The following is an 11,588-nucleotide window of genomic DNA, read 5'->3' on the forward strand; positions in this document are numbered from 1 at the left end:
GCTATTTCTTGGCTGCTGGCAAGAAGGATTCAGGCAGTGGACCTGTCATCGGCTCGCTCATCAACTTTCTGCGTGCGGGCATTCGATTGCCCATTGATCCAAGCATTCCTGACCCGTTTCCTGCCCTCGTTGGCGGCTGCTGTCGCGACATACCCGAAGAGCGTTGGACCATGGCACAAGTCGAAAAGTTCCTCTCACGAGTGCTTCGCGACAACCAATAGCATCAGGCCTTTTGTTCTCGCACACAGACCAGAGCGCAGCTCACATGGCGTCTTAGTGCGTGTTGCCTGGCGGTGTGCAGCAGTTTACCTTGTGCCTTGGTGATAATGATAGTAACTGATGATAGGTTCTTGCGATTGGCGCAATTTATGATTGATTCGAAGATGGATGAACGTGGATATCATGGATGTCATGGCTGATGCTGGATCTCTTTGATTGACATAGGTCTCCGTTTGGTACAAGGGTGCCGATCAGCTGCAACAGTACACATAGCACAAGTTGAAGCCAAGAGAATGGAGAGAGCGCGCCTGAGAGCATTGACTTGAGGAGATTGCCACAGCCACACTTCACATGAGCCACCAAACCAAACCACCTGTGATACCTTACAGAGGCTCATGGTTCAAGGGTCAAGAGCTGCCATGCATCATCCGCTGGTGCGCAATCAACGTGCTCGATGGCTTGATAATCTGCCAGCAAAGCATCCGAGTCACTGGTGCGAGAGTTGGAGCTGTCCGAGTCACGTTCCATTGCATCCAAGAGCAAACACTGGGTGGCGGTCTCGTCGTCCTTGGGCAGTTGTGCTTGCAACAAGGGCAATGGCTTTGCTCCTGCCTTGGCTATAGAAGACAAATCAACAAAAGAGGCAATGGCCATAGGTGTGATCAAACTGCCCAGGATTACCGAAGATATGGGGCACGTTGATCATGCTCAAAACCACGTACAACGAGGGACATGTTGGTGAGCAGCCAACACACGCCAAAGGCGATCCTCGTGGGAGATGTGGCCCGCCACACGCACGACGCGCCCCTCCTTGGTCTTGTCCGAAGCTACACATGATGGCACACACAAGTATGACTGGTGATCGACCTTGGCAAACCGCACAGCACACGCACAAAGGGTGACGTACAGGTGCATTCGAGGTCGTGATACTGGGCCAGAGCATAGAGGACGGTACGGCGGCGACCATCACGCTCTGTGGCCTAAAACACACGACAAATGTGTTGATTAGGTGGGCATCAGTACGCAGCCAAAGGGATAATGATGATAACAACATGACTCAAGAAACTGACCTCAAAGACGCCGGTGTGAGCCAGGATGTACAAAACGGCCTCCTCTTGTTCACAGACGGCATCGACGGACAGGGCTTGTCGTTTAAGGTCTAAAATGGAAGCAAAGAGCACGATTTGCCAAAAGGGAAGTAAGGCCACTTGCTTGCGTGCGGCGTTGGTGACGCGGTTTGGGCCGATAACGAAGCCAACTGTGGGTCCACATACTGTTGCGCGTCTGGTGGGGCATGGCGAAAAATCGCGCTTGCTCCTCGGAGCGCTGGACCATCGACTTTGGGCTTCTGTGGTGGAGACGACAGTGAGAATAACCATCATGGTCTGATTCAAAAAAGAGAAGGCCAGAGGCGGGTGGAAGCAAATTGACCAATAGAACACACCTTTTAGCCAAGATTTGGCTCTGTTTGCGCAGGGGGAGCTCAGAGAATTTCGTCCACGTCTAAAGTTCATGTATGATTGACGTGGCCGGCCACAACGAGAAAAATTGTGAGAAGGTGCCAACTTGTGCAATTCTTTTGACAGTCTGGCACGCCGTGATTGGCCATTGGCAGACACACCTCACGGGCTTGGTGGTTGCTCAGCAGCGAGGTGAAGGCCGAGGGTTCTGCCTCGGGATATGAAACATTGCCTTCGTCGTCAGTAAAGCCATGCACTTCGTCGATGCGGTGAGCCAGACTGTGCAGAAAGCACTCTAAACAACAAGGTGATTACGCCAGTGGACGCAAAACAAATGAGATCCAGAAAGTGATCGAAGACCAGAGAGGCCCAACGGCGAGTCGTAGGTTAGAACGGCTGAAGACTTACGATTTTGCCAGCGCCGTTGGCGGCGCTTGCCCGCTGACGATCGGGTGGCTTTGCGGCGCGTCTCGGAATCCTCGCGCACTGGCGCTTGCGTTCGCGCCTGTAAAAGGACCATGCGCAACGGAGCAAGATGTATGAGTTGATGGAAAGAGACAAGCCCAGCGACGCCGTCTTGGACAAGAGTCAATGGGTGGCGTACCATCCGACGGGCGGCCCGTGCCTCCCGGGCATTGGTGGGGGCGGCTGGGGCCGAGGCAGGGGCAGGAGAAGTGATGTGGGCAGCGGAAATCATGTGGGCAGACGTGGTGGAAGGTGGGGCTTGCTCTTCATCGGTTCCGTCCGAGCCGTTGACATCTTCTTGGGCAATCGCAATGCTAAATGCACGCAAATGGCTCGTTAGTTGTACCAATGAAATAAATGACAGGAACAGGGATAGGATGATAGCCGATGGAAGCGTTTCAAGCCGAGCCGCACATACTTGAGAAGGGCCAGTGTCAACTCGTCTTCAGAAAGCTCGATGCGAATGCGGCCGTCGTCGTGACCGTGCTCCGGCAGACTGGTCAGCAAATTCTCGTCGTGAACTTCATCGCGACGATCCAAGGGCCGCACCATGGTGGAGGTATGCGACTAAACAGAATGCCTACGAGGCAAATGTTCAAAGAGTTGGAGGCGCCATCAGCAAAAGGACAGACCCAGGCAGCAGGCGCGCCTGGAACACCAGCACGACACCCCCACCCCACACCACCGCTGCATTGGGGGCGGGAATTCTTCGAGTAACAGTTTCCGCCTTCGTTCGCATGAAAGATGTTTTGCATCGGTATTGAAAAGGCATTTTCATGAGGCAGTGCCAACGCCCGTGGCCATGAACACGTACCCTCGCAACTGCCGTTGACCACTCCAAACAGCTCCAACAGGGCCACGCAGCAGCGGACTACAAAGAAATCAAGAGGAAAAAAAAAATGCCCGTCAACCAAAAAGGGCGCACAGACGACGAGAGACAGGAAAGGGGGCGCGCAATACACTACACACACTTACCACACACACACACACACACACACACACACACACACACACACACACACACACACACACACACACACACAGAGCTTCTTGCTGTTGATTTCAGCTGTTGCAACTGTACTTGATGCATTCCTTCAATCAGCCTGCAAACAGCGTTAAGAAGGAGCCTTACATCGTCGAGAACAAAAAAAAAAAAATCGCGCCTTGCTCCTCGCGGTCTTCCTGCCACGCTCCAACAGATGATGCTTGCTGGATTGCATTGCAACACACGAGTGCCTGTCATAACGACAAGATGTGTCCAAAGGCGCTGTCAGCTGCCACCGCGAACATAACTCGCCTTGCGAACTGACACGATGCTGGCAGCTGATTGACTTGCTGGTTATGAAATCGATTGGCTTTATATGGGCAACAAAGCGCCAAAAGGGGAAACTGAAGAACCTAATCAAAAGTCATCATGCTACTCCATACTCCAAGTACATGAACGAGAATCGCTTAAAGAGGTGTCCAAAGCTCGGCCCACCCATCAAACGGTGAGCCCGCGACGAAAAAGCTGGCACACGATCAAACACTATTTTTTCTTCTTCTTGGTACCCTTTTTCTTGGCCACCTTCTTGGCACCTGACGAGTGCAAAAAACCAAACCCAACGTGCAAACGTAAGCGTGGGCACAGAGTTCAAGATGCGACGCGTGCAGGCAAGGAGTGCGAGACAAGCATTACAGCAGAATGGCATTTCAGCGCCGCTCAACTTTACACACCTGATTTTCCAAAAGCTTGGATTTCTTTGAGGAGATCACGGTTGATGCGAGGTCCAAGCTTCACCTTCATGGCCCGCAAACCTGGGGCCGAGAAGCGCAGGTCAAGAGATGTCGGCAGCGCACTCGCCAATTCTGACATTCGCGGCGAGCAAGCAAGCGAGAGGAAAAGTAGCACGGGAGCGTGACCAACCTGCTTTCTTGCGCACCCTCAGGGCATCGCGAAATGCAGTAGCAGCGCGATCGCTCATCGTGTTGTTGGTCATGATGAGCGTGCCCAAGCAAGCACACGCGCCGAGATGCACGCCCAAGCTCTCCAGCACTTTTTTGCAACGCAACAAACCGATGAAAATACATGAACCTGGAGTGAACCAACGGAACCATCACCAGACCAAGTGGATTCGACAGAAAATGCACTCGCACCGGCGTTGAGGAGTTGTTCATCCTGGGTGTCAACCAGGTCAATTGAACACTCGTCCAAAGACAAGGAGGACAGCGTCTCGCAAAACTCAAGAACCGGCGTCAGCAAACGAAAGCCTACAGTGTCCCAGGTTCCGGGATTATGACGCCGAAGCAGTGGTCTCGCGCAGACACCAGCAGAGCTTGCATAGACATGAGGGATAAATAAGAAGAGACACGTACCCTCAAGACCCAAAGGATTTCCATCCAAAACTACCTCCTCCAAGGTGGTCCGACAGATAAAGTCTCGCAAAAACTCGCCCACAGGACCTTCCAGTCCGCACCTGTGCGGCCAAGCACCAAAGACAGATTCACAAGTGTGCAACAATCGGAATGACCACTCTGTCAAGCTGCGCAATCAAAATAGGGTTTCTGCATTGCATGCCCTGCCGCTCATCATTCGTCGATCAAGACGGCGCCAGTGTTGAATGACATACCGTTTGAGTGCAAGGTGGCGGAGCACTCGAGAATGACACAGCCCTGCCATCAAACCGATCATGAATAACGCGCGGTGGACACAAACCCATAGAACGATTAGTACATGTTGGCTTGGCCCCCACACGGAAACCCTTCCTGCGGCCAAAACTCACGTAACAAGAGCCGACGCACACCGTCCGTAGTCATTGGACAGAACGAGCAACTCAGCGATTGAACCCTGTGACCACATGGTGTCAAACTGAGAAATGTTTTCTTCTCGGCATGCAAGATGTGACATCGGACCGAGGCTGGCGCCAACTACATACGCAGGATTGACACCCAGGCTCTCGCCGAGTTCGTCCCAGCCATCAGGCGAGGCCTTGCAGTTGAGGAACTCAAGTTTGGTAACCGTGGCCTTGGCACGGAAGAAGTAGGAGATGGCCTACCCACCCCGCGAGCAAGGGAAACAGTTCTCTTCAGAAAACAGACTGCGGGTGGGACCGCATGCTGTGAGCCGATTTTCCACACCAACTGGCCTGACCCGCATGTCATCGTCGGAGAGAGTGAGATTCCAGAAGAACAGCTCGGTCAGGAAGGGATAGCCCGTTTCATCGAGCGTAACAAACAACCTGCGCAGGCTATGTGTGGTGCGTGTGCCGGTCAAAGAGAGATACAAGTGAAATCAATGGCCCACAGCAGCCTTTTGCATGCCCGTCAGCGTTCCAAGCGAACCGTGAGGTGCCGTCAGGATTGGTCAGGTTTTGACCATCCAAGACTAAATGTTTGAACGGTTGGGCTTGGCGATACGCTTCCCGGGTGACCAGCTCCACACCTAAGATGCGAATTGTTATTGATAGTAAGCAGCTCAATGCATTGTGCAATCTTCAAGGCAGATTCCCCAGGGCCAGCAGCGACGTACTCGGAATTGGGTCCTCATTGGCAGCCTCAAGTCGAGAGCGATACCCAACCTGTCACAAGCAGGCCGCCCACACAGGAGCAGGTGCGCATGTATTAGCCCGGGTCAAGAGGTTTGAGCTACATGCAAACAGATCATATCCTAAAACTGGCTGTGGACTGACCATAAACGTCTTGATCAACTCCTGGATCCGTGGGTCTGGCTCGCTCTGAGAAGCAGCCGCCAAGGACAGACGTGACAACACTGAATGACATCCGCGTACGTACACACAGGCTCACTTATACACGTGACACACTGGCACAAGTGCATCTGCGCTGAGGGCGAGCACTGACCTTCTTGCTATCCTTGGCTGCACCCTTTTTGGGTGGCGGCATGACGACGGCCAACCAACTCTTGCCAGGCCAAAGACTTTGACAAAAAACGTACCATCCACGAGTGAGCCCCGCAACCTCAACCCGAGGGCATCACCTCAGCCCAGAAATACCGGTGGTCTGGCGGCTTCAAGCACCACCCGCGCCCCAAAGCCGTCGAATCAGCGACTCACACCACCTCCTCACGCTCCGCTCCGTTGCCACGAAGAGATGCTGACAAATGCCTTTTTTTCTTACTTTCCTTTCCTTTGGCTCACAAGTTGGGGTTAATAAACTGTAGGTAACAGCTATTGACAACCGAAAAAATGATGTCACGCCTGAGCGAGCGAGCGAGCTGGCCGAGCAACGTCCGCCGCCAGCGCGTGGAAGGGAAGAGGGGTGCTCCACGGGCAACAATTCAACAATAATTCTCAATCAATTGCAGCTCAGCTTGAATATTGAGGCCAACAACCAACTTCCAGCCCCTCAATATCAATAACATCGGTTCCGCTTGGGAACGGCCACTCGGTGGCCCGCCGACACACGTGGCCGACTCGTTCTCATTGCGACTGTTGCACAGGGCGTCTAGTCCACCAGATTCAGCGACCACCTTTACCGGCCTTCTTGGTCCGGCCTTTATTTTTCGTCTTGAAGACCGTTTGGCCTTTGCGTTTGGGGGCAGATGGGCTCGGCGTGTGTTCCTCCTGCTGCTGCTTCCAGACCATTTGCTGCTGCATCTCACGACGTCGGGCCTTTTGGAAAGCCAGGCCGTGATAATTGGGGATGTACTCGTCCCAGACCTTGGTAAACTCCTCCAGATAACCCTTGTCACGACAGTTGAAGAAGCAGGAAGCCCGCGCAAACCCTTGACCGCCATACCCACCCCGCCAGGGTTGGAGGGGAAATGTCCAAGTTACCGGGCCCTTTTTGACTGTGATGGGGTCGCGTTGTCGCACGCTCTCTGCAGATTGTCGCTCTTCCCACTTTTCGCGTCTGGCCAGCTGCCGTTGCTGCAGGGCCACCAGGTCTGCTTGCCGAGCCTCGATGTTGCCCTTGACCACCTCCACATGGCGCCCGCGTCCACGACCCGGACCCCGGCCCCGTGTGCTTTTGGCCAGGTGCTCACGCTTGGGAGCCGGCGCCTCTGCGGGATTCGGAACACTCAAAGACACGTCACTCTTGGATGCCTTGCGCTTGCCGCCATTTGGTGGGGGTGCCACCGACGTGGTCGGTCGTGGCCCGCTCGTCACCAGTGTATCAAAGTCAAAGAGATGTGCCATAATGGCAGTCTCAAAGCGAGATCAAGGAAAAAAAAAGAAAGAAAAATTGACACGACAACAAGTTATCAATCGATCATCAACAGAAAAAGAAAAAAAACCAAGTCACTCCCAATACGTTGGTATCATCTGATGTTAAATTTGATTATGTTCGGTGCTGAATAAGAGTAAGTATGGCGTGGCGCTACGCGTTAGGTGCATGGTGGGGTTGGTTGTGGCCACTTGGACATCACCATCATCGCAGATGCGCCATTGGCCTGGCTTTGGACCTTGCACGTGGGCAATGTAATGCCCGGTTGAGGCGTGCTCTCCCAGATGGATCACTGCACCGCGATAGCCATAGGTCTGGCTACCAATGTCAACTTGCTCAGGCACTTGCACTTGGGTCATGAGCTTGCGGCTGCCAGTCTAGTCCCACCCAACGCCCATAAGTCAACACTGGCGTGTACATCGAGTACGACAGGTATGATGGGCCATCCGCCATCTCGCAGCAGCCTCAAGACTCTACCTTTGGTGAGTAAGTGAAGCGCTTGAATGCCAGAAGGAGGTGTTGAGGCCAAGCTACGATATGTGTCTGTACACAGTGCCATGAATGAACAGTGCTTGGCCTTTCAGGCTTCTGCTTAGCCAGTTGGACGATCGGTGGCGCAAACAAATACCTGCGCAGAGGCAGTGCGCTTGGCATGACATTGATCGCAGAAGTAGTCTTCCACCAGGTCGGCTTGCGCTAACCGCTATAGAGGTAGCAAAACACACGCAACGCACAGGCCATAGTCATGTGTCGCTACAGCATTCCAGCTAGGAATGGGCTAGAGAATTCCATGCACGCCTTGCCTGTAAGAGCGCCTTCAGGGTCGTGGGTTGTGCCCGTGTATCATCAAGGGGCAAATCCAGCATGAAAAAGCTGGTAGTCTGCGTAGACTGTCCGCCACAGGTCGAACACACATATCTTTGTTCTTGCTGGCCTTGAATCGGGGAGACTGCAGCGGCAACTACCGCAAGCACCATCATCAACCCCACGCCATAAGTATTTGGTGAACAAGAATTCAGTACGGGCGGCTTTGCAGAGTTCAAATACCTTGCTCGCTCGAAGATTCGTGCAACTGATCCATCACGTGCCTGCTCGATCCATGGAGATAAACAAGGACCAATGAGACATGCTTGGTCTCCGGAGGCTGCAACCTAACCTGGTGTACGGAGAGGCCATAAGGCCGCTCAATCTACGATGGATGCTTAACACGCTATCGCACATTAAAAACTCGGCGGCATCTTGCTGACGACCGTGCTCAAACCACGAAGGTGCTAGTTGAAGCAGCGAGCTAAGAAACATAAAAGGTGCAGTCAGACCAATGGACAACCAGCACAACGCTATGTGAATGCTTTGGGAAAAAAAAGAAAAGAAAAGAAAAAAAAAGCCATAAGGTAGGCGTATCATATTACTCAGACCGGTCAGAGTAAGCTGAAGTGGCCGAACCCCGCAGGTGGTTCAACACGCGCCCAAGTATACCCTCTGTCTATGGATCAGGCAGCCGACCCCCAAAAAGGACAACCACATGGAATCAACATGAGGTCAAGCTGTATACCACACAGGACACCAAAATCTCGAAACCAGCATCGCATGCGACTAAGGTACCACCAAACGTCAGCATCGTACCCCTTCTCCAGTCAGCGTGCTGGGTAGAATGAGCGCCAAGAGCTGTAGCACTGCGTTCATATAGCATGTATTGCCCAGGTTGCGTAAAGCCGGGGCTTGACTCGCTCGGGGCACATAGGCCACGGCCCCAGCTCCCACGCGGCGTGTGGGGCCGATCTGGACAGCATTGTTCCATGGTCCAGGCCAACTCTCCTCTTCCACGGCTGTGAAGTTGTGGCCTGTTGGCTCAGTTCGGCCGGAGCCAGTTGCACAGTGAGAAACGAACACCCATCAGAGCGTCGGGAGCTACAACAACACGCATGCGAAGCGAAGTCACACCGACTCTGGGCGATACGCACCCAATCGCCGCAAGAGGCGTTCAACGGCTTCATCCAGTGTTGGGTGGATGATCCGCACCCGGAGTAAGGCCCTTTGCAATCGACCGTGCAAGGAGCCTTCACATAGCAGCCACGGCCAGGCACAAGAACGTGTCTGAGTGGGATGCTGGGGTCAACAGACCAACAGCCACTTCCGGGCATCAAGGAACAATTGTGCACATGGCTTGAGGCGTTCGCCTTTGCTCGATAAACAGCCACCCACCGGTTTCTTGCATGGACTCGAGAGCCAGAAGAAGTTGGCTCATCACAAATTCGTCTCCAACAAGTCCAAACACCATGGTGGCCATAACCTAGTCCAGGACGACAAATCCCCACTTTGAGTGACACAAAATGCAACGCTCGTGTGTGCTTGCGCTCGGCTGCATGGCACTGAGATGTGTGTCTCTTCCTCAATACAACGAACCGACGAAACAGCGAGGCTGCATTCAGGAATGGCAAGGTAGATGGCCAGCCCAGGCAGGCGATGTCGAGATTCCTGAGTAAAGCATTAAATACAATTGAGAGCCTTCACGCACCGAGCGCTTCTAAACATGAACGAGCGATACCTACAGCAGCGACGATTGAGTTGAGATGAGGCTGCTTGGCGCCCTGGACCAAAAGTTGGCAGCACCACAAATCCATTAAAAGCACCTCCTCCGGTAGTGGTGCCCGCAGCAGATCGGGTAGCTCTGCCGCTGGCACCACGGCCGACGGCGCAGGCCATTGCAATAAAATCAGCATCGACTAGACACCAAGCGACCCAAAACTCCTGTGAAAGCCCGTCAGAATAAGGGATAGGATGTGGTCAAGCCGTACGATCAGCGTGTGCCGGAATTCCTCTTGAGAAAGCTGCTGCAACTGGCTGCAGAGCACTTGCACCGTGTCTTGCGGCATGCGGCGCATCGTGGCTGCCCAGGAGAGTCCAGGTACGCAATCTCGCAGAGAGCTGAATACCTACTCGGCCAACATTGCAGAGAGAATGCAAATCCACACTTCAGCCCTGTGGGTCCAATGCAAGTCGCCTGCCTATACCAAGCCTAAAACCTGATGGCAACGCACCCGGGCGAAAAAGGGCACTAAGCTACCCTGGGCCCGATGCAGGTTGGTGATGGCCGCAGCAGCGAGCTCAACTTCCTGATTCGGAGAGTCGGAAGGATGCGTGATTGGGAACAGGTCAAAGATTAAAATAAGCATCACCGGATTAAGAAAACCAAACTCCTGTTTTGCATGTCACCTTGCGAGACCTCTGCTCGAGCGGAAGATTCAAGAAAAAAAATCATCAGCACTTACAGTGACAAAACTTGGATCGGTGTGCCGGGCATCGGCGTGTGTGCGTCCCAAGAGAGCAAGCCGCTGCTCCAGCTGCTGCGCAACATGACTGCTCTCGAAGAGAACTGGATGCAACGATATGGCTGATGATAACAAGGTCCAGGGCCCCGCCTCCGATAGCTCGAGCTGCCGAAAGGCATCTTGAAGTTGTTCGACCAGCGAACGGGGAACCTCGGGCCGAAAAGTGGCTAAAAGAGTGAGCAGCAATGCCCAGCCCCGCGTTTGTTGTTGAAGAGTATGCCTACAGAATCAAAGAGAACATAAGCTGAAGCCTCTGCGCGCAGGGCAGGCCATGGCCAATTACGTACGCCTTGCACAAGGCGGTAGCCACTCGGCAGTAGCGCTCACTGGCCGCATTGACCAGGATTGTTCCGGCCTCGGGAGCCAATTGTGGCGGCCGACGTTTGGTGGCGAGCTCCAAGTAAAGCTCCAATGCGAGTACCTAGAAGTGCACAACCCAAGGTGGGCGCACGTCAGAGGTCGTTGGCCAACTGTATACCGTGCATCACATCACAGGGTACGCGTACATCACTGCGCCCTTGCACGTAACCCAGCACCAGCTGCTGAAGTGCGGTCTCAAAATCACGTGCATCCAAAGCCTATGTGCAGTGGATGACGAGATTATTGGGTATCCGATGACAGCACACAAGTTGAAAGCGAACGAATGAACCAGAAAGCACGCATGCCAAAGCAGACCTGGCCACGAAGGAACTGGAGCTGTCGCTGGCGCCGGTCTTCGAGTCGCAAAGGGCTCGGCTCGGTCGTGGCGAGCAGAAGCTTGAGCATGATGCCAACGCCTTGCCGTAGTACAGCAACCCGATTGGCCTCGTATAACGACGATGTTTCACATGTGCCTCATGCCCCAGCCCCCATGGTCATGGCCGCAGTCGAGGTCGATGATGAGATGTGGGAGCTGATAACGAAATGAATGCTGCCAACGTTCTTGACTCGGTCACATTTTTTTTTGCATGTC

General features: G+C 53.7%; 2 protein-coding genes across 2 annotated transcripts; both read right to left on the minus strand.

The window, feature by feature from the left end:
- Window positions 1–358: 358 nt before the first annotated feature.
- MONBRDRAFT_31844 (uncharacterized protein) lies at window positions 359–3,234 on the minus strand (the record flags this gene model as incomplete). Its single annotated transcript, XM_001744636.1, has 13 exons — window positions 359–836; window positions 942–1,046; window positions 1,127–1,199; window positions 1,290–1,378; window positions 1,494–1,567; window positions 1,664–1,722; window positions 1,841–1,974; window positions 2,088–2,184; window positions 2,284–2,458; window positions 2,563–2,654; window positions 2,729–2,793; window positions 2,959–3,015; window positions 3,120–3,234. 13 exons carry the CDS (start codon window positions 3,232–3,234, stop codon window positions 613–615), a joined length of 1,359 nt encoding a protein of 452 aa, XP_001744688.1. The 3' UTR covers window positions 359–612.
- A 244-nt stretch (window positions 3,235–3,478) lies between these two features.
- Window positions 3,479–11,401, minus strand: MONBRDRAFT_31845 (uncharacterized protein; the record flags this gene model as incomplete). Its single annotated transcript, XM_001744637.1, has 25 exons — window positions 3,479–3,722; window positions 3,861–3,941; window positions 4,051–4,179; window positions 4,281–4,394; window positions 4,500–4,600; window positions 4,754–4,796; window positions 4,907–4,971; window positions 5,060–5,175; window positions 5,275–5,362; window positions 5,466–5,565; window positions 5,653–5,701; window positions 5,982–6,041; window positions 6,258–6,307; window positions 6,616–7,288; window positions 7,553–7,684; window positions 7,936–8,010; window positions 8,931–9,148; window positions 9,510–9,597; window positions 9,711–9,782; window positions 10,103–10,240; window positions 10,346–10,420; window positions 10,577–10,856; window positions 10,924–11,057; window positions 11,143–11,214; window positions 11,312–11,401. 25 exons carry the CDS (start codon window positions 11,399–11,401, stop codon window positions 3,673–3,675), a joined length of 3,093 nt encoding a protein of 1,030 aa, XP_001744689.1. The 3' UTR covers window positions 3,479–3,672.
- Window positions 11,402–11,588: the final 187 nt, after the last annotated feature.

Source organism: Monosiga brevicollis, genomic scaffold (genome assembly GCF_000002865.3).
Source record: "Monosiga brevicollis MX1 MONBRscaffold_6 genomic scaffold, whole genome shotgun sequence".
NCBI classification, from domain to species: Eukaryota; class Choanoflagellata; order Craspedida; family Salpingoecidae; genus Monosiga; species Monosiga brevicollis.